At 43.4% G+C, this 21,952-nt stretch overlaps 2 protein-coding genes across 2 annotated transcripts in view; both read right to left on the reverse strand.

Annotated features, from left to right (window-relative positions):
* LYSMD4 (LysM domain containing 4) overlaps positions 1-21,952 on the reverse strand; it is a 106,201-nt gene that overhangs the window by 18,101 nt on the left and 66,148 nt on the right. The window lies entirely within an intron of this gene.
* ADAMTS17 (ADAM metallopeptidase with thrombospondin type 1 motif 17) overlaps positions 10,363-21,952 on the reverse strand; it is a 173,220-nt gene continuing 161,630 nt past the window's right edge. Inside the window, exons 22-23 of the mRNA XM_069867039.1 lie at positions 15,846-16,023; positions 10,363-13,133 (exon numbers count right to left, since the gene is read on the reverse strand). Coding sequence (XP_069723140.1) covers positions 12,982-13,133; positions 15,846-16,023 — 330 coding nt within the window. The 3' untranslated portion in view covers positions 10,363-12,981. The remainder of the gene's footprint in view (positions 13,134-15,845; positions 16,024-21,952) is intronic.

Below are 21,952 nucleotides of genomic sequence, written 5' to 3' on the forward strand. Positions count from 1 at the left end.
AACTATTAGCAATGGATCTCTATATGATCAACATCACATCGACTTTAGGCATGAGCACTCATACACTCCTTGCTTGTGTAAAAAAAAAAATATCACAATGGTTTCAACTTACCAGAAAGGCACTTTTTGGAGAAATGTCAAAGGAAAGAGATCAAGTCCCAGGTGGTCAGAGAACACAGGCTGTGGCTAACCAGGAGGAGAAGATGCTGTCAAATATCTCACATCTGGAGAGGTGAGAGAAGTCAGGGCAGCTTCTTAGTCCAGGAGATAAACCTTCATGCCTTTTTGCATATATGTGATGCGTTTACAGATGTTCCCAGAAAGGGGCAGTAGAGACCAAACCCACACAATGAATAGAAACAGACATCCTCATCAGGGAGAAATATAAACAAAAAGGGAGAATTATTTGCAGTGTTTCTTTTCCTTGGCATATGGAGGCTTCACCATATGTCCACTCAAATAAAAAGAACTGGACCTGTATAGGCCAAAATGGGGCTGCTTGGAGTAACACACCAATCTCAGTCCACTCTGAGATTGTTCCTTCACCTGCTTTTCAGAGGAGGGCACCAACCCTGCTCAACCGTGGATGCTGTGTGGGCTGCAAGAGCTGGCACAAGGGTGTGCAATGCACTGGGGAGCCCCATGTAATGCAGAACTTAACACATCTATCACTACAGCAGCACGGCAACCTCCGGGCTGGCTTATTGGTGGGGCAGCAATAATGATTTGGGAAATGTTTACCATCAGGTTCATCGGTATCTATACTCATCACTAAGACAATCTGGCTTCCACCTAGCCTTGAAAGAGAGGAGACAAGGAAAGAAGGGATGCTTATACTATCAGGAGTCCCAACAGTTCATGTTGGTGTGAAGCAGGGCAGCCCTTCCCTGGACCACCCTTACAATCTCTTCAGGCTCTCTTGAACTGCTCAGAGTTAATTCAATCGTTAATTCAATCTGCTGCCTGAAGGAAAAGGCACAGTTATTTACCTGGAGCAAATCTCATGTTTTATTTCCTTTAAGCCACTTAGCCTGGCCCTGTGCTGTTACTCAATGCTGTTCCCTTGCACTGCCCATATTCCATTATGGAGGGGGTGATTTTGCTGGTAGGGATGTCCAGGAGGTCCAGTCAAGGCACAGTACAACAGGCATAAACCATGCATCCACTATCTTCCTCAAAACGTTTCTGGCCTAAAAATAAGATTGAAAACAAGAAAGCAAGCAGTGGGCTATGTGAGGTGAGCAACCAGCTATTTGCAGTGGAGGAGTTGAGGCAGTAACAGCTTTATCAGGAAACCAAGAACCTCTTCTGGTCCTGCTCTCAGCGTAGTTCAACACACCAGTAAATCTGGCTGCAGACTAAAATCTTGGCTTCCCCTGAAGCCAATGGCAAACATCCCACTGGCTTCAATGGGAGTATGTCTTCCTGCCAGATCTCGTGCTTCCCGTTCCTTTGCCGTAGCCATGAGAGTGAGCTTCCCTTCCAAGGCTGTGTCTGCAGCTAGGGCCTTCAGGAGCAGAAGAATGGCTCTCCTTGCAACCTGAGAAATATCAGCAGGGAACAAAAGACTTTATTTTAACAGAAGCAACGATTGTCCAAGAGAACAACCTGCTTAGAGGCATGGGGCTCTCTGGGCTGAAATCTTTCCTATAGACTTTAACTGTCTACATGGGGCGCAACAGCTCAAGCATGCAGCTTTTAACTGGGGTGAAATCACTAGTGGTAAAGATGGTATGAGCTGGATTATGCAGCTGGCAGTGCACATCTCTCCTGGTCTTAACATCTCTCACTCCATACCTGCTCACACAGCAGTACAAACACATAGTGTGACTTACAGCAACACAAAAAACAGGGAGGGAAAGACTACATTGGCCCATTTCTGCTTTTATCACAACAGCAGATACCTACTGGAGGAGGTAAAGAAAGGGATGCTGGAAAAGCTGTGTTGACCACAGAGGGCTCTACATTTGCTCTGGCATGAGAATTTCTCTGCTGAGATGAGCATCTTGAGATCTCCAAGCCATTTGTGAGGTGGCAAGGTCACAGTTCTCATTCCCTGCAAATCTTTGCTTTCCTTGGCAAAAATCAAGCATTTTGTTCGAGAAATCCTGGTGGGTGTTTTGTGATCAGTCAAGCACAGCAGATTACATTACCGGAGGGTATATACAGGACCTCCCGTCTTCTAGACATAGTAAAATGAGTTGGTTTACTCCAGAAATTCAGGAGTCACCAGCATGGTGCTGACCACCTGTATTATTTCTTAGGTCACATGGCTTGTCGACTGGACAGATTGATGTCTGTACAGCTGACTGTTTGTATTTCAATTGTAGAGGCAAAGGAAATTCTTCAAATCCCAGAGCACAACTGTGCACTGCTACAGAAAAGCAGGTGGAGATGTGCCAAGTTACGGCTCCTCAGTTGCTACCCCTGTAAAGAATGCCCTGCAAGGAAAACTGGAACATATTTCGTGAAAGAGCAAAGATAACACAAGACTATCTGGCAAAGAGTAGAATTTAATATTAATGGCTTTCCTTTAGTCACTCTATTTCCTGCTCCTAACTTAACCCTCTAAAATCAGCAACTGTCAGAGAAGGGCTATAAACTTCTGCACATCTAAAAACTCTATCCCTGAAATATATCAGAGCACTTTACAAATATTAGGGATTTCTAAGGGATGGCTGCCCTCTCAGGAGATGCAGCTAATGGGCAGGTGGTCCTTTGGCTGCAGAGGCCAAACACTAAAATTTGGCTTCTGTACACCTCTGCAGGATCTTCCTTGTCTCTCAGTTCATCACAGGAACCCAGGAAATGAAGGGAGCCGGGCAGCCCTTGAATTTATGCTCCAGATTCAGTGTGAAAAACACCTTCGACATGGACACAAATGTAATAGTCACAGAGTAGTGACTGGTGTCACTTCAGCCCATCAGCCACTTCAGGATCTTGTCCCTGAGATCCTCAGGGTTACCTTGAGACTGTTCATGGTTTTACATGGCTCAGCTGCTGCTGTATCAAAACATCTCCGTTAAACAACAGCACACTGAAGCTTGACTTGAAAGTGAGCTGGACTAGCTCCATCTCCCCACCCCTCCTTGCCAACTGGTACTTGCCTGAAGGCCTCCAAGTATTAATCAACACGGATAAGAGATGCACAACGTGGCTTCTCCAATCCCATGGTCCTTCAGTCAGAGGAGAACCTTCGGTGCCACCCACATCTCCCTTTAACCTGGCAAAGCACCTGAATTACTGAGCTGACTTGCCAAGAGAGATTTAGGCTGGAAACATCTCTAGAAAGATGGCTTTCATTCAGGGCTCAGGCCTTCAAAAGAGCACAATCCTGGCTGGGGTGCAGAGCTGAGAAAAGAAGCATTAGTCATCACTGCCTCATGTTCGGCCCTTCGGACAGTCTCTTCTCTTGGAAGATGCACTGTTTTGCCTGTATGACTATAGGCAGAAATGAAAGAGCAGAGCTGGTTGAAAATTTTCCATCAAAACAATATTTCTGCTTTGCCAGAAGATATCTTAAAAATTAAGTGGAAAAATCAGAAAGAAAAGCTTGGGTTTTGGCTGACATGGTTGGTCAAATGAATCCCAAACTTGAGATTTTTTAGCCAAAAATGGAAGTACTTGGGGTAAGGCAGGGGAGGAGCCTGGCAGGTCTTAGTGATACTCTGAAAAACATCTAAGAAGATTTTTACAAATATGAGGATGTTTTTGTCAATATTTTTTTCTGTAGTGAAAGATAATTCTGCCTTTAGAACTGTTCTACAGGGACACTAGAAACAAACAAGCAAATATGCTGCTTCTTTCTTGTACAGATGGCTATAGATACTCCATAGTATGAGCATAAGCAGCAATTCCTCTAGAGCGATATATAAAGACCAAATCTCTCACAGAAGCTGTCCAAGAGGCTAAAACCCCAAAACTGTAATTATCAGAACAGGACACACACAGAGCTGATTCTGCTGTGAGTTTGTACAGCTGATAGAAAGCCTCAGTCACCTCGCAGTTGTCTTGCATACAAACAAACCGAGCCATGGGGACAGCTAGAGAAAAGGCATGGCGTGCAAAGAAAGGTACTGTGCACGCGGCAGTTGCAAAGCCATCCAAATCCACTAGTCAGCCAGCCACAGGCAATGTTGTTGCTAATAATGCTGCAGGGAGAATGGCACATAAAATACCTGGGAACCCACTGAAAGCCGTTTTCCATCTTACTTACACAATAACGTGTTTTTTTGTTTTCCCCTTTAAAACTGATTCTTCAGCAAAGCATGGTTGGGGGAAAAAAAACCCGAAACAAACAGCTGGGATTTTCCTTACCCTCTGACAGCATTTCTTGGGCTCAGTGTCACCATCCCTTCCTCAAGGTATTGTTGGCCAGCATTGTGAAAGGACTCGGGGAAAGACCCGTGAGCAAGAGCGGGTGGCGGCTCTGGGCGCTTGAGGTGCTTGAAGAGAGCATCAGTCCAGCAGTTCAGCAGGGCCCTCACTCCTCAGCACAAACCTGGGCATAAAGCAGAGGTGACGATGCTGAAGTTAACACAGCACTGGTCACACAGAAGGTGAATCAGCTCTGTGAGAAAACCGAGAGGTGACACGTTGTTATGAGGCAGTGGGAAGCAGGGGAGGTTCGATTTACAGTGATTTCCTAAGGAATTAGACCATGATTCTGGACAGGATTTATATTTTAAACAACACTTAATTTTTTTAAAGGACTAATTCAATCTAGATGTGGATTTCATACCTTTTCCTTAAGAGAGCAGCACCGGGGGAAGCACGCTCAGAAGTACTGACGTGTCCTGGCAGGGGCTCCGACTGCTGCAACTCGCCTTGCTGACAGCGCGAGCTTGACTCTCATCCCACGACAGCCTGGGGTTACAGTCCCGACGACTTCCACCACAAGCAGCTCTGGCTCAGAGCCGCCAAAGTGATAAAAGAGTTCTTGTGCGATCATCTCAGGAGGAAAGTTTGGTGCCAAACAAAGCTGCACTCTGGTTGGGTCTTTTTGCCATTAGAGAAGAAATCAAGGGGAAAAATACAGAGCTGGGGAAAATAGATGGAAGCTGCAAAATGTTCAAATAATGTATTTTCCAAGAAAATGAAAAAAAAAAAATCAACACAAGAATGGTTTGTCTGGCTTTGCTGGCCAGGCCGTGGTTGCATTGATCTTTGTGCAACCTAAAGATCCTGCTAAAGGATCCCCCTTTTTCATCGACTAATGGACATTCTGGGTGGTTCCACTGCTTTTCTCCAGGATGGCTGCACAATGATGCTGTAGAATGCAGTGACCTTGCAGAAAACTGTCAGGGATCTTTCAGCAGCTGATGCTTTTTGGGGTAGCGGAGCCAGCCATCCAGCCTGGCGTGCTACCAGCACGCTCCTCCTGCTGAACAAACCAGCATTTCCCTCTCTGCCAACCCACATTTGGAGCAGTATCCAGGCTTGAGGTTGGATCTTGCAGCCCAGTTTCTGTAAGGGGCATCTCTGAAGTAACGTGAATTTTACCCTTTGCTACTTCCAGCAACACAACATGTGTCTGAGGATATAAAACCAGTGGGGAGTATCCCTTTACCTTCCCTGCCAGTGCGGTAACCGCAGTACAGGCTCCCTCAATTGATTCAGAGGGGCCTACGCATATCTTCATGCCTTTTCAGATTGTTGCTGCCAATAACCCCAGCTCACTGCTTCGGGAAGCTGCCTTTTCCCCGGCACCACCTGTGGTCTGCAAGTTCTTGAGAGAAGGACTGTTTCTTTGCATATGGCCTTCCAGCAGCCACAAGTCTGGTTGTAGTTTCTAAGTGCCACTGCACCAAGAACACCGAATCATTATAAAAGACCTCAGAACAAAAACCAGCCAGAAAGTAACAGCGACGGGAGACACTGAGCTAGTACAGGAGTACCATGAGATAAAGATTTTTCTTCAGAAGGCTGACAGAGAGATGAAACACACTTGAGCAGATGAGGGAAGGTATTTTGTACTGACTGCAAAGGTGGTGAAGTTTCTGGAAGGTGCAAAGCAAGTTTGTGGGAGGCAAAGCAGCTGCAAGCAGAACAAGAGGGGAAAGAGACAATGGTCATGGAAGGAGGACAAGACCACGAAGCATGTTTGTGGGGAAGAGAGGAGGAAGGACAAGGCAAGCATCTCTGGAGTTACGCTGAGACTGCTAGACTGCTGAGACGCTGAGACCAAGGCTCGCGAAAGGCTGGATGTGCTGAGGATGCAAAGGTTCACCTGGAGACTGAGTTGTGCCAGGAGCTGGCCCCACACTCAGACGTCCTGTGGGTTCCACCATGGCCAGCATGCAGAGTTGCTCTCTCCCGAGGTCGAGGAGCACGCCAAGGCCTGTGGCATGACCCAGACAAGCCACATTGGAGGCTCCAGCTCCACCCAGACCACAGAGGGATGAAAGGATGAAACTCCCAAAATGAAGCCTTTCACAGCCAAAAAAAGAGGAGCTGAGGGAAACCACAACTTTCAAGAAAGCCCAGCTGCTTCTCTCCATCCCAGCGGCTGAGGCAGATACCTACCCCAGGCAATGTGGACCTGGCCAGTGTCTTGGCTGTGGTAATGTGCAGGGAACACATATGCAAGGCCCAGACATCAGCTGCAGGACTCGGCTAATTGAGAAAGTCTGTTTGAGTGTCTGGCCACCATTTGGCAGACAAGGCAGCTCTGACAAAATAATAAATGTGGTACAGTGCAGCCTCCAGGCATTCCTCGTGGGGTCTGTCACATGAAAGTGGCACGAAAGGAGATGAAGCGATGCAAGACACATGGAGGTCAGCTTAGGAGACTCTCTGATTACCTTCTGGGGTAGTTACTGCTAAGGGGAGCTTGTGGTCCCTCTCTGCTTATATACTCTCCCGTTTAAACTCTCCCTTTAAACAATTCTTCCCATCCAAAGTGAAGATGCTTCAGTCCTGCTTGTCCAAGACAGTTATACTGTTGGGAAGTCTCTCTTCAGGAAGACCAGACCATTTCTAATGAGTGTGAGGAGAAGCCAGTGACATGATAAAAGGACAAAAAAAAATGCACGCAGAGAAGCTAATTGGTCCTTGTGCATTAGTAGCATGAGAAGTGTTTGAGGAACAAACTGTCTTCCTACTGACCTGCCTCCAAATGAAGATAAACAGAAGGATGCTGAAGTTGTATGGAGAAGTATTATCAAGCATGCTCAGCACAGGTCCAAGTGTTTGAAGAAGAAATGCTGTTCAGGGGCAGTTCCCACAGCCTGTGTGGTTCTGGGTGCACAAAATTAATGCTGCAGCAGGACAAATGAGGCGAGTAACTGGCTAGCGAGGAGGTTACCAGGGCTTCTTTTCTAACGCTGTCAGAAGCATGTGGGCATTAAATGTGAATCCCTCTGGAATGGTCCTTCTCTGCCTGAAACTCACTAGTATACTACTGCTTGTGCCAATGTTGTTCAATAGGAAAAAAACATACCTTTCCCCATGGACCGTGTGTGTTGGGGAAAGCACAAAGGAACATGTTAACACGCAGCTTTCACTCTACCAGTGGAGCAAGGTCCTCCAGCAGTAGTAATCCAGCTGATGAATAGGGCCGCTGCCAGGGTAAGGTGATCAATAATGAACAATTTGGAAAGAAATTTCTTCCAGAGAAAGCAGGGCTCCTCCAGCTTGCTGCACAGGATTGAGAGACAGCTAAGGCTGCTGTGTACACCAGGACGTGCGAGAGTGTGAAGGAAGCAGGTGGAGTTGGTGGAGACAGTACTGAACTCCAAGAAGCTGAAGAGAGATTGCACTTTCCTCATGGTACCTTCATGCCAGAGCAACTGAGCCATCTGACCCCACCTGCCTTTAATGATCTCGGCTGAGGTGACTTAAGTAAAAAGCCTGAGATCACAGGGAAGAATGGTGGCTTCAAATCATCTGGTTTCTTGGTTCGAAGATGGGGATTAGGAGTAAGAGAACCCAGCAAACTGCTACATGCAAAATAGGCAAACGAAGTATCTAAGCCTACTGGATTTATAGAAGATAGATTGGCACAAACCAGGAACATTTCAAGCCAAATGTATGACAGCATTCCTTACGCCCTTCCCACCTATTGCCATGTCCTAGCTTAATGCAAAACTTCTTGGCTTCCAAAGCCTTACAGCTATTTTTTATTGTTTAAACAGGTCAACAATTGCAATCACATGTTGACTCCAGGCAATACACAAACACGATGATGTGTTAATATACAGCAATGCTTGGATGGAGTTTCTACAGTTTTGCCACTGTTAACAGCCATCTGTATGCTCATAGCTGGGCTGGTATCTCCTAAAGCTACCTCTGAGAACTAGGAAGCCTATCAGTGTTGTGCCATTACCAAGAAGCCAGCGTGAAATCAGTAAATGAGCTCTATTTTTAATAAACCCCATTTCTGGAAATTATTTTGGGAGGAATCTCATACCAATTGTACTTGGGCTTCTTTTTAAGGCTGCTTTACAAAGGTGCAGCTCCCATCTCCAAGAAACATCCTTTTAACAAGAATTAAGCTGGAATGGGATTTGAATGATGGTACCTTTGTAAAGCAGCATGGGAGAGGATCCTACAGCCATATTTGTGTGCACCTGTCTGCAAAAAACATCTTCACCATGAAACAGTACAAAGATTTGGGCTAGTGCCTACAACAAAGACATCCAAAACACATGACACTGAAGTAATTCTGTTTATTTCACACCAGGGAAGGGTGCAGCTAGGTGATGCAGATACCTTTCCAATGGATGGCATAATTTTGCTCCAATATAAATTTCCATATGCTCAGTAGCTTTCAGTATCAGGTTGTGCCTGTGGAGCAGCTACCATTAAACATACAGCAAGCTGCCACTTCATCTGAGCTCATACAGACATTGAAAGCAATCTTTCTCAAAAGCACTTGCAAAATGTCCCTCCCCCATGCACGAGCCTCAGCTTCCTCACAGCCTGCTCGGGCGTACGCAGTGATGCCCCAAAGACAGCCTGGCTCACTTTTTCCAGACAGGCATTTTCTACTGTTGTGTCACTGACCACAGACCTTGCAAGGCATTAATCAGGTATGAACATTCCCTTCCCTACGCTTTATTTTGCAACCTGACTGGGACAAGACTCATCATTTCTTGATTTGTTAGTACCCTAGGAACTCTGAGATGCCAGAGTTTCAGTGACAAATGACCTTTTACACCTACCACAGATATCAAGCAGTTGGCCTAGACTTAACCGAATCCCAGTCTCAATCCAGTATTAGACAGATGCACAATGTGCTACTTATAGCTTCACACCTTTCTCTCAATTTTCATGCTAGCTGTTAGGTTTTCTTTGTATTTTTTTTCAAGTTCAGAAACCTTATTAAATTTGTTATGGAAAAAATAAATTTATTATTTGACATACTCAATCTTTTTCAAAATGGAATGCTCCTCTTTTCTTGTTTTTGGTTTCCATTTACAACTGGTTCCATTCAGTTTGACTGTTTTTATCTTTCCTGTTTATAACCAGCACCAAAAAGAAAATTACCATGGATACAGTACATATGCAAATTAGCTAATGGAAAAATATATACATTTCACTCTGTAATGAAAAACTTAAATGATATTATTGCCATGGAGAATATATCTCTGTATTATAATAAAATATCAAGCAATAATCAACTGCTAACATTCTCTTCCATCAACAAAAAATAGCACCATACATGAGATAGTGAGAATCTACACTCAATAACACAATTGTGCAACTAGAAATGTACAGTACTTTAGTAACAGTACAGAGTATTGTTTACAATATGGAAATACCACCACTGTAATCAAAAGAGCATCAATCTCTTACGAACAACTAAAAAAAGTATTGTCATAGATATACAGAAACAAACAGCTTTCTTTTCACCAGTATGGAGTAACTGAGGGCAGAGCAGAGCTGTAAATTCATAGGAAAGCTCCTATAAAATGATACAAAACAGAGGTGCAGGAGTATTGAACAGAATTAAACTTTTTAATTGTTATTATTATTTTCCTGGCTATTATAAAATGGGAAGGTTGTCACCATATAAAGTAACAGAATGTAATAAAATGGAGCTGTGTTGTGCCATCAGCTTTTAATTAATGTTGGTTTCTGATTGTAAAAATAAAGAGGTTGATGTATGCTAGTCTGTGGGCTGAGAGAGCAACTGAGGTGTTTTTTTCAGTGCTCAGACATTCCAAAGAATTTCTTGTAAATTCATATTGCCTTAGGTAGGACCCAGCACTTGGACCCAAATGTCTTTTGAAGGCCAGGACTGAGCATACTGGTCTAACTAGCCTAGTATCCTGTTCTGGACAGGGGACAGTAGTGAATTATTAGTGAAAAACATGAATTAAAATCCTTCCTCTCCTACGTACCTTTCTAGAAGCCTAAAGAGGGTGACAGATCAGCACTGGAAGGAAAAATGACCCCTGCTATTTCAAAGCACCTTTGATTCCCATTACTAATAAACAAACATACTTTTCTTCCAAGACAACAAGAAGCCCGGTGGCAAATCCTTCAAGAGGACAACGTGAGTATTAGTAATGCCAAAAATGATCAGCAAGGGGGTGGCATTTCATAGGGCCAGGCCACTTCATGGACAAAGGAAACAGCAAACTCCAAACCAAGCGATGGATGTAAGGAGACCCATCTCAGCCAAACTTCTGAGAGACAACTGCGGTGGCAGGGAGGCAGCAAGGACAGCCCAGCCACACAGAGGTAACATGGGGCTTTGTCACTGCAGGGTATGACAGCTGGCAAAGGGGCAAACCACCACTGTGAGTAACCAGTATAAATCAGGCCCTCTGGGCTTTGTCTGATCTCTTGGAACGTTCTCATTAGCAGTTTATCTGCCTAATAATTTGATTAGCCGAAGTCACTGTGGTATTGCCTAAATGTTCCCTGCCACCCCTGCCAGCAAACATTTTGCACTGATTACTTGCTAAGTATTACACAAGCTCTGTGTTTGGGCTACAGGGTGGGAATAACAGAAGGAAGAGGTCCAATCCTGAAAATAAGATGCCAAAATAACACCCAGTATTAAAAAAACCCAACAAGTTGGAAACATTTCCCTGATAGAGAAAATCATCTGGGGCATTGGAAAGCAGATCTCTTTGATACAGGCACTTGAGAAAAACCTGTGTGCAAATGTACTTTTGTGTATACAGGCCAGCCCTTGTGTGCATACACTCATTTGTGCTACTAAGCACAGATGCAAATGTGAAACTCACACAGTATTAATTTGTTGGTGAACATTAGCTCCCTGTGCTTGAAAAACTTAGCCCTTAGTAAAATGCTAATAAGTTATTCCAGTAAGGTCCTGGATATTGAAAGGAGTGTAACAAGGAAGGAAAAGTTGCTTTAGAGATATGTTAGGTACTAAGAGTCTTTATCCCTCCTTGCATTGAAGAAAAGAGACAACAGCAAGAAAGACAACTTGAGGACAAGTGTGAGCTGCAATGCAGCCTGGCCCAGGGGCTGGGCGTAGTTCTGCACGCATCTTCAAAATAAAAAACAGTAACATGCAGTTCTAGAGAGAGTACAAAACTGCAATTCATCCAAATTCATCCAAAGGCTCTGTTGGTATCAGGAAGAGTGGGCTGTAACTTAACCACTGCACAACTGGCCTTGGACCCTGGCAAGGGAACTGATACACATTGGAGCAAGATAAGATAGATAGACACTGATCTGTAGGACAAACGGAGGGGACAAATTCTGCCCTGGGTAGAGCTCCTGTTTCAAGTCTCACATCTCAGAAAGGAGTTTGGTTTAAAGTGCAGAGATATGGAAGAGGGTATCATATATGCAGCACTTGCTAAGTGCTCTAATAGCACCAATCTGATAGCACCAAACCTGATAGCACCCAAAAGTAAGACAGGAAGCACTAAAACACTGTGAGTAAAAACCTAAACCTCACTGAAGGCAATGGAAGTCTGAGCCTTATGGCTTCAACAAGCTCAAGATTTCACTTCGACTGTCTTGTATCACTGAATACTTTTGACTCAAAAGGCTACAAAACCTCAGATGTATATAAGAGCCAAGAGATAGGGAACTCCTGCTCTCCACTTCATCCTTCATATAAAGTTATTCCAAATCCTGTTTCTGTACCAACCCTATTCCATTTCATGGTCCTCATTCAGTCTCATTATGTGATTGACTTCTAAGAATTGGAGAGATTAGGTCAAGCAATCCCTCAATCTACTGGATGAAATAATTTCTGGCTTCTTCCATCTCACATATAGTAAATGTTTCTGGCTTAAAAATAACTACTGCTATTAATAGGCTTCCATTTCATTAAGCTCAGAGAAAAAATAGGTTTCACGAAAGAAACTATGTTATTCTGGGGAAAAGAGAGAGAGGATTGTTTTATAAAATTAGAAAGCAGTCCCTATTAATTGCTTTAAAAAATATGACTTGGAATGTTGGATATAATTGTACTGAGTTTTCTGCAGGAATTTCAGAGATGTCCAACCTCTGCTATCAGTTTTCACAAGGTTTTACAGCAAATCCTTTCTTTAAATTAAGCTTTTCATTTATGCGTGTCCCTCCAAGCCCACTCCACAGTGGGATAACTGTTGGGATGAAAAGATCAGATGAAAGCCAAGATTAAAAGATTAATGTGTTTACCTTTGCTGAAATATTTTGCCAGAGGCCTTCCTCCATGGAGGTACCCATAACCTTAGTCAATGTAATCACTTTGCAACTCTTGTCCTTTTCTTTAGTGGTAGCAAGCCATCCAGTGGCTGGTGATTTAATATATTAAAGTAAAAAGCATTAATGAAAAATGTGAGGATGTCAAAATACAATAAATCGATTGGCTCCTTGAGATGACTCTTTCTGTTAGTTTTTTTTTAAGGTGGACGAGAGGATTACTTTGGGATCCAGTCCGTAGAATTAGTTTCAAGTCTTATTAGGTATGCTTTGGAATCCACCACATTGTAGCAACTCATGAAGTTCCAGTACTCAGACCTAGTCCGTGATTTACATACCCTAAGAAGTAGCACAGGTTCATTAACTCTTCTGCTGCATCTTGTTTGCATAAAAGTCTCTGCAAGTCTGGCAACAGCGCTGATACCACCGCATGTCTTGGCACAGGTTCTTCTCCCGGATCACTCTGCAGTACACTGTCCACTGGTCGCCTGTGCACTTGTATGTGAGAGCAGCTTTGGACAAGAAAAGAAAGGAGAAACTTACTAGGAAGTAAAATAATGCTTCTTAGTGTAGCAAACCCAGTAGGACAACAATAGGCTATTTGGGAGGGGGGCTGGATGCTGAAACTCCCTCAAAGTGACAAAAGATTTGTGCAGGGGGACAGCAGCAAGAAGACACCGTTGCTGACTCTGTTGATGATATTAAAGAGTCACATGTGCTTTCATTAAAAAAAGTGATGCTAGCAGAACTGTTCACTGGATAAAAACGCATGCGTATCGTAAGTACTTTTCCTGGTAAGTGATTTATAAATGGCATGTAGCATTCTTACAAATTCTGTGATCATCAGAAAACCTTCTAAATGGATATTGTAGTCCCTGAGATTGGGGGGAAAAATTGGTTTAATTAAAGAACATCAACAGATTATGACTCTGCAGCATCTTGAGTCCCTAGTTCCTTATCTCTGCCTGATAAAACCAGAAAATGTGCTTATCCTGTATTTAACTCTGAGGCTCAGTGTTAAGCACCAGAAAATGATGGCAACAAAACTGGTAGGAATGTTTATTGCTGAAGCTTCGTTCAATGAGACAGGAAGCAAAAGCCTGACAGAATCTAATGAAATGAAGTTTTGTTGTCCCAGAGAAAAAAGGAACACAAAGCCAATTTAAAAAAAGCCTTATTGTGAGAAAAAAAAATTGAGTGGAAGCAACCATCCTAAACAGGGGTGGGTCAAGCTATTTTTCAGTCTGCCAGCAGTGGAGAGGCTTTTTGAGGGCGTTTTTTGAGGGGTATTGTAGACTACTGGAATTTTGTTATTTTAATTTTTTTTTACAAGGTTTCCATTGTAGAAAACAGAAAATTTTGTTTGAAGATAATCCAATGAGAATTGTTTACAAGGAGGAAGAGCAAAACACTCAATGATATACCTTTCTGCTAATATCAAGTATCATTGTTTCTGGCCCTGGTGATTCCAAGGCTGGTTTAGAAACAAAAGCATCCCAAATTACTTGCAGATTACTTTCAGCAGGAACTTGAGCCTCCTCAGTCTTCTAAACACGTGAGCTTTTTATGGCTTTGTCCTAAAACATGAATTAGGATGGATTTCTTGTCTCATCAGTGCATCAAGGGCTTACTTCTCAAATGAAATGTTTTTCTTTCACTATGCTCTTTGTGCTAAAATATCTGGGAAGTACTGTCATACGTTCTTAAACAGAAGATGTCAGAAACTCCTACCTATGACTGCATTTGCAAGAATAAAATGTCCCATATTCTTTTAAACATCTGTTAAATTTTTGAGGAGCAAACTCCAGTTCAGAAGCTTCAAGTCCAATTGTAGTTTAAGTGTTATTTAATACTGGACAGTGCTGTTAGAAAATGATTCTCTATTTCTTAGCAGTTCTGCCTTTTCTTGTTTATTAGAGGCTTCTTAGCCTGCAAGACTAGCTCTGCTGAGAGGGTGGAGTCTGTTCTTCCTGGTGAGCTCTTAGCAGCATTCTTTACAACCCAGCCTCCTGTACTGAAAAGAAACGGCAAGCATCAACAAGGCTGGTCAGCGTAGCTGATGGCTTAGTTTAGCTTCATCTTACTGGTGAGGATGTGTGAAATGTAAAGAAACCAGCTTGGTTCTTGGAGCTGTGGCTGAACACACAAGGCTGAAGTCTGGAAAAATACACTTTTAGCCCCTTATAAACTAAGCAAATATAATATGGAAAATCATGATTCCCACAATTTTGCATTAACAGAAGCATTCTTAACTACAGCCATTTCTTAAATACAGTGTTAAAGTGTTTGGGGAAACAGATGGCTTATTACTATACTCTCATTTCAGCCAGGTACACAGAGGATGCAAGGAGGGTGAGGAGGACAGTGATAGAAAATCAAAGGGTTCACAGAAAGAGGCTGGATACTGTCTTGCCTCCCTGGACAAATTATTTCATCAAACCACATTCTTGTGGCAGTAAATGAAAAGAAAAAAAACCCCAAAACCAGCAATGCTCTACTTGTCAAGGTCATGTACTTTGATGAATAAATGACCATACTTTCATAGAATCATAGAATCACCAGGTTGGAAAAGACCCATCGGATCATCGAGTCCAACCATTCCTATCAAATACTAAACCATGTCCCTCAATGCCTCGTCCACCTGTCCCTTAAACACCTCCAGGGTCCCTTAAACACCTCCAGGAAACGAAGCCAAGTGCAGGTAACTAACCTACTAACGAAGCCAAGTCCAGGTAACTCATACAAACACCCCATGGTTCTCTCTTTAGAGCTTCTTATAGGAGAGATTAGGACACAAGTGCCTACCCAGTCTGCTCCATTCACGAAATCAAGTGCTGCTATTTGTGAGATAAAGCATTTCTCCATTCCTGGTCCCATCACACCCACTCACCACAGGGAAAGCAGGGTGTAAAGGTGTTCGTGATGGAGAAAGATGTGCTTGTCTGCTCCCTCACCTCTGTGATCAGTCAGTCACTCACCATTTTTGTGCTCCTGTTGGTCTCTCAGGTCTATTCACTGCACGCTCCAGCTTGGGCAAAGTCTAAGGCAGGGACTGATGGATAATAGAGGACCTATCCACACTAGACCTTTAGTCTAGAGTTTGACAGGAGGGCCCTCTCCTCATTTCTGGGCCTGGGTAATCCTCTGAAGCCCCACTTTTATCACACTGGGCTTTGCCTGGTCCTTTGCAGGTGACATCTTCCCCCCGAATATCCCTCACTCACCAAGTCTGGGCGAGGTAATTGTGTTGACGTTTATCTTCTCATTGCAGACCTCTTGGTGGCACTGCCTGTAGGCTGCTGGCTTGGACAGGACAGGGCACTCATTGCCATGGCGCCCGGTGACTTTGTGCATACACTGGACCACACGTGACTGGAGACCCTTCCCGCAGGTTGAGGAGCACTGGAGGAGAGAAGGCACTGAGATATGGTCCAAACAGCACAGCTTCAAAATCAAATACACACATACACCAGAAAAATCACTGCCAGAGGTGAAGCGTACAGTAGGCTGGCAGCTCACTATAGTGCTGAGGACTCAATAAACAGGGGCATCATGTCAGCCAGGGACCCTTCATAAAGCCGTTGCACTTGTCCATGATGATTTCACATATTCAGGATTGCTGTGAGCATCTTGAACTGTTCTGGCACAGGGAAGGAAAACGTTGTCTTTCGGTCTGGACTTGCCTTGAGTCCATCCACAATGACGGTCCCTGTGGATGCCCCATGAGGTCCAAGCAGGCAGAGATGCAATTCCCACCACCAGCCACAAAGAGGCAAAGCTGGAAAACGTATACTGCTTAATTATGGACAAGCAGCTTCCACCTCCCTCCCAGTGAGCGACACAATGGTACTGTTTGTCTTGGTTTTAAATCCCTCTCCAAGACTTGGATGGTCTAAGAAAGCTTCCTTTACAGACAAGTTGACCTCTGTCAAGAACTGATATAAGATAAAACCAAGGATTACAGCAGAGGCAGGCAGCTCCTACTGCATGCCCAGACCTCTAGAAAAGCTCTATTCCAGCACACATGAGAACACAGGTACCGAAGTATTCACTCTCATCTATCCCTGTTAACTGTCTGGCACTTGTCTGTCCTCCTGGGAGAAACTGCGAATTGCAGCCCATGAGTTTTGGTTTCCATCAGCCAGGAGGCCCAGCCTGTTTATATACTCTCTTTGTTGTCATACAATTGGAGTCCCTACCTCTGCCTGCCTCTTCCTCTGGCCCAGCCACTTGTGATTTACAATGTCCTACTTGCACGCTGTTCAATTTCAATAAAGCAAACACAGTGAACACAGTGAGGTGCACCAGCTGGAGTTAATAAAAGAACCTTGTATTTAAAATAAAAAAACAATGAGTTGCAGGACTTCGGTAAGATTCCTATTTCTGCTAAAGCCACACACAAGCAAATGATGGGGAAGAGGAGGAGGTGGGGGAAAACTGAAGAGGTGTAGTTAGGTTGATGTCAAAAAGATCCTGTTTTCTGTCCTCTGCTGTTTCTGAACAAAGTCAGGACAGTGGAGCTCTCTCCCTCAAAACCACTATTGCCTCAGAGTGGTACTTAAAAACAGCACATCAAACACTGAAGAAGTTCAAAAGATGAGCATCACTGCGGCTGAGAAGTCCAAGTATGAAGGATGTGTACACAGTGTGGACGCTTGTAAGGCTAGGATCCAGGGGCAAAAGAACACACAGATGCACGTAGCCTCCAGCTCTCCCACCTTTGTAGGAGAGCACAGAAAAGCTGTGGCTGTTTTGTTCTGGAAGTACGACAAGAAACCTCTGCTGCTTCTCAAACACCACCTGGTACAAGTATAGCTTTGTGCTGGGCTGAAGCACGGGGAGCTTTTTCCTTTCTGTGTCGATCATTGAGAGGCCTGATTAAAAATGGCCTCAGATTAACAAGCCCATGTAAACCAAAGCTGATGGAGTCCTGCTTCAGACAGCTCAGTGCAGAAATACATTTGCACAATGTGAACAATTTACTTCTGGGTATAAGGTGTAGGATCAGGGAAGCCTGCTGTGAAAAACCACACAGACTCTTTAGCTAATTTTCTTCTTTAGTTACTAGACTAATGACTGTTTATTAAACAGGTTTCTTGTATTTGATGTATACACCAAATTTGTATTTGTTTTTCTCTTAATTTCCCCCCTGTATTCCACCTGCTTTCTATTCCTATTCTTTCTCCCAGTGCCTTTCTCTAAGGACCGAGTTTCTCCATTTGGAACAATCTCTGGCTCGGATCCCTTCAGGACGCTGCCATTAAGCCATCCTGGGTTCAGCTTCCCCCTGTGATTCCAGCAGCGCAGCCCCTCCTGCATCTGAGCTTTGTATTCTGAAGGGAGCAGTTGGGCAATAGTAAAATGTTACATGCAGTTTGGAATTACTTTTTTTTTGTAAATAACTAATTGAACTTTTTTTCCTTTACATCCTTCTTATTTCAATTTAGGGTCAGCACACTAGTTTATGACTAGTCTGCATCAACATTCGGTCACTGTCCACCAATACCTCACCAATGGCTATGGTATTTAGGACTACGCTGCACGAGCCCTTCCCTGCATGCCCAACTATTCCAAAAAGCAAACATTAAAGCCCTTTATTTAAACCCCCTTTGTAATTTGAGCTTCTGCAGTGTGATCCAGGCACTGCATTAATCTTGGGTGTCCCTCTGCTCTTCCCCAGCTCTGTGAGCCTCAATGACTTCTTCTAGTCTGGAAGGCAGTCAGGCATGACCATTACATCTGGATTTAAAGTTAACAGTCTTTATCCTGATAAATGCAACTACTTGGCCCTTCCACTTCACTAGTCATATGCAACCGCTAATCCCCAGGATTTCAATGGCACTTTTAGTCTTCAGAGTGCTTTACTAATCATAATCCTCACAAAACTCTTTGCAAGGAGAGTGAATTGTACATCCATTTTACAAACAGAATAGCTGTTCCCACGTAGGGATAAAACAACCCATCCAGACCACGGGGCTGCTTCACATGATTTTAAAATAGTAAGTGTGAAACCTCTGTCCCTGGCTTTTAGGAACCGCCTGTGCTTATGAATGCTCTTAACCAGGGAGGGGAGAGGAGAAATAAGAAAGAAGGAAGAATTAAAAAAAGGATTTTTCCATAAGGTGAATAAAGTTTTCAGATACCAACATACAAGCGCTCACCTACCTCTGTCTGTGTTCCTGTCCCTGCATTTGTTAACCAGCAAGGAGGGTGAGCAATGAAGCTTTTTCCACTGACATTGCCAACTCCAATCCTTAGACAAATAACAGCAGAGTTGTTGCCTGATGGAGTTTTATTCCTTCTCCTGGGAGACTGGGATCATCACCTATGCTATGCAATTAATTTTTCACAGCCAGGAAGACAGGTTTTAACATCTTTTTTGAACTTTTTTGGGCTTGGCAGCTAAAAGAAGGCTGGACATCTGGCTTATTTTAAGATGAAATTTTCAACTCGGTATTTGGATAGTTTCTTTCCTAGGAATTTCAATAGGAAATAGGTATAGATACAAAATACATACACAGCGGGAATTGTTACTCATGCTGCACTATGAAAAGAGGACATCATTAAAAGAGGCATAAAAATCAAACTCCAACCGAACAGCAAATTCTCAATAAATACCTTCCTTCCTACTCTGGACAGATAAATGCACTGCTATGGTCTCTCAGTTTGCAAATACTTATGGAGCAAGTGAGCATATCCACAGAACAATTTTCAGGGCTCTGTGCCTTCTGATACAGGACCCTCAAGCTTGGACACAGGCTATGAGAAGTTTGAGTAAAGAAAGGTGCCATGGCAAACAGAGGAACTTCCAGTCAGCCAAGAGCTACTGGAGAGAGCGTATCGCTTGTGGCAGAGTGTAGCTCGGGCTGCAGGGGCAAAAGTAGCATTACAGCCCAGCACCTGGACCAGCTTCTGTTCCACTGTGCAGGACACGGGGAGGCTCCAGTGCCGCACAGTGTAACTGTGCCGAACATATTTAAAATGCTGTTGATGGACACTGGACCTTTCGGGCAAATACTGCGTTCTTGATACTGACAAACGCACTCTGATAACTGGAAAAGCCTTTACAAGCATTGAGGTAACTTTCAAGATAAGCACATCTTCTGATGCTGTGATGGAGTAAAGTGATGTCTGAATGAAGAAGACCAGTTTTGGAACCTGGTTTGGAGCTGTGTGGATCCCTGCCTGCCACCAAGTACCAAGAGAAAACCCACAAGCAACTTGCTACTCTGGGAAGCTATAGACCTGGACAAGTGGTTGAATAGAGATGTGGGTCTCAAATAAAGAAGAGTTTTCTTTCTTCCACCAGGCTTTGCCAATGATATCACCATCAGAAAACTGCACATGTAAAATTCATGTAGTTTAACCATAATGCACTAAACTGACAATATAGCCATTGTAAATTGGAAATCCACCCACATGCAAAGGTCAAAGGATTGTTCAGCACTGTAAGGGAGTGGGGGTTCACAAAAAGTGAACCTAATGACAGATCCTGTAATTCCTAGTTCAAATACTGCTTGAGAAGGCAAAAAGAATGAAAAAATGCCTCCATTCACACTCACTGGCAGTAACATGCAAGCCAGTGGGGATATCCAGAAGGAAATAAACTCACAAATTGTCAAGGCAGCAGCTGCATTCATCAGCTTAAAGAAGATTTACTCCCTGAAAAACGCCAGCCTTAAGACCAAGCTATGATTTTTCAACTGGAATGCTATTTCCACCTTAGGATACTGATATGAAAGCCTGAAATCTACTACAGGTGCTGACAGATGTCTAATTGCTTTGAAAACAAATGCCTCAGGAGAATTTTAGGTATTAAAATAGAATGAATTTACAGTAAGTGCTGAGATCTGTCAGGGACTTCATGAACTACTGATTTACACAAGATAGCCAGAGAAAGAGAGAGGCATAAGAGTGAATGAAGCCAGGGCAGGGCTGCTGTCAAGCAGCTGAAGAAATGCATAAAAGAGACCAGTCCAAAGAATCCCTGTGTTGAGGCTTAATGGGGACAGAAAAGACACAGATTCACCATTACAGAGGACAAGTTCTGATCTGTTTGGTACCAAACGGGATAATGAAGCATTCCTTATGCCTTGGCTGAGGGCTGCTGGCTAGGCAGGGATGCATTCAGACCACGTGTCACCTTTAAAAATGTCCCTTTTCTAACTTTTAAGGGATATATGTTAGTCTCTTGTGCAAGAAATTTGCTTTTTCCAGCAGAAAGTCATAGCAGCCCTTCAGCCAATCCTGAACATACTCCAATATTTAGAAGACTGATCTGTTGGAGGGAGATACAGTTCAAGATTACTAAGCTGAAGGCAAGATGATTTTTTTCATTAGTCTGCAGTCATCTGATGTTTAAAGATACTGGTTTGTACCCAGTTTGCTGGAAGTTGCTGGAGCCAAGGATAACACTATGGCTTAAAGCTCCAATATCCAGAGATAGAGTCATGCTTTACTGACTTCAGAGTTCAAGTATTTCAAGGCGTTAGGATAGGTTAGAGCATTTTTTCCCCTAGGGGGTCTTATTTCTTGCTCCTATGAAAGTCAGAAAGAAAGCAAAACAAGTTCCTAGTAATAACATTCTAACATAGCATCTGAGATGAATGACAAACATCCTTTAATTGCCCTGTTCCTGAGTCCTTAACAGCATACGTGTGTGCGTGCTCTGAAAGTCAGTGTTCTGCACACCTTAACATCAGGCTTTTTAGGAAAATCACTAAGTTAAACTCAATAGTTCTAGCTGAAAAGCAGCATGCAATGTGCTTTCATAAACACCAGATCAACTTTCACCATAGCATCATGCTAAAGAAAGAGATTTCTGTCTTTTCATTGATAACATCTAATTAGCCCAAAGCAAACTGTAAGCTGTTTTTCAAGCTTCCTTGTTATTTCTTTCTTCCACCCCACCGCCCCCTTCCTGCCTTTTTTCCCCTTCTTTTGAACCCCAGATCTGTAAAAAGAACATATCTGGTCTTGCTTACAACAATCTTTCATTTGGAAACTTTTGTGAAATGACTGATTTGTTTAATATAGCCAAGAAAAAAAATGCACAGCCTTCTGACTCCATATGGGAAGAAACAATAAATTATAGCAGAAAATGCTCATGGCTAGTGTGACAGTATCTTAGAAGGAAAAGAGAGAAGCAATCTTTGAAAACTGCCTACAGCTGTGCTTTCAAACTGCATGACCCTAAGGAACAAGACCTGACCAGTACATCCAGCACACCCCACTCCATAATTAAGCTTGACTTTGCTATTCTGAAAAGTTCCATTGTGTACAGAGAGTTCAGAGATTAAGAGCTGAATGCATGAATATTCTAGGTAGTGAC

This window comes from Phaenicophaeus curvirostris, chromosome 12, assembly GCF_032191515.1.
Source record: "Phaenicophaeus curvirostris isolate KB17595 chromosome 12, BPBGC_Pcur_1.0, whole genome shotgun sequence".
NCBI classification, from domain to species: Eukaryota; Metazoa; Chordata; class Aves; order Cuculiformes; family Cuculidae; genus Phaenicophaeus; species Phaenicophaeus curvirostris.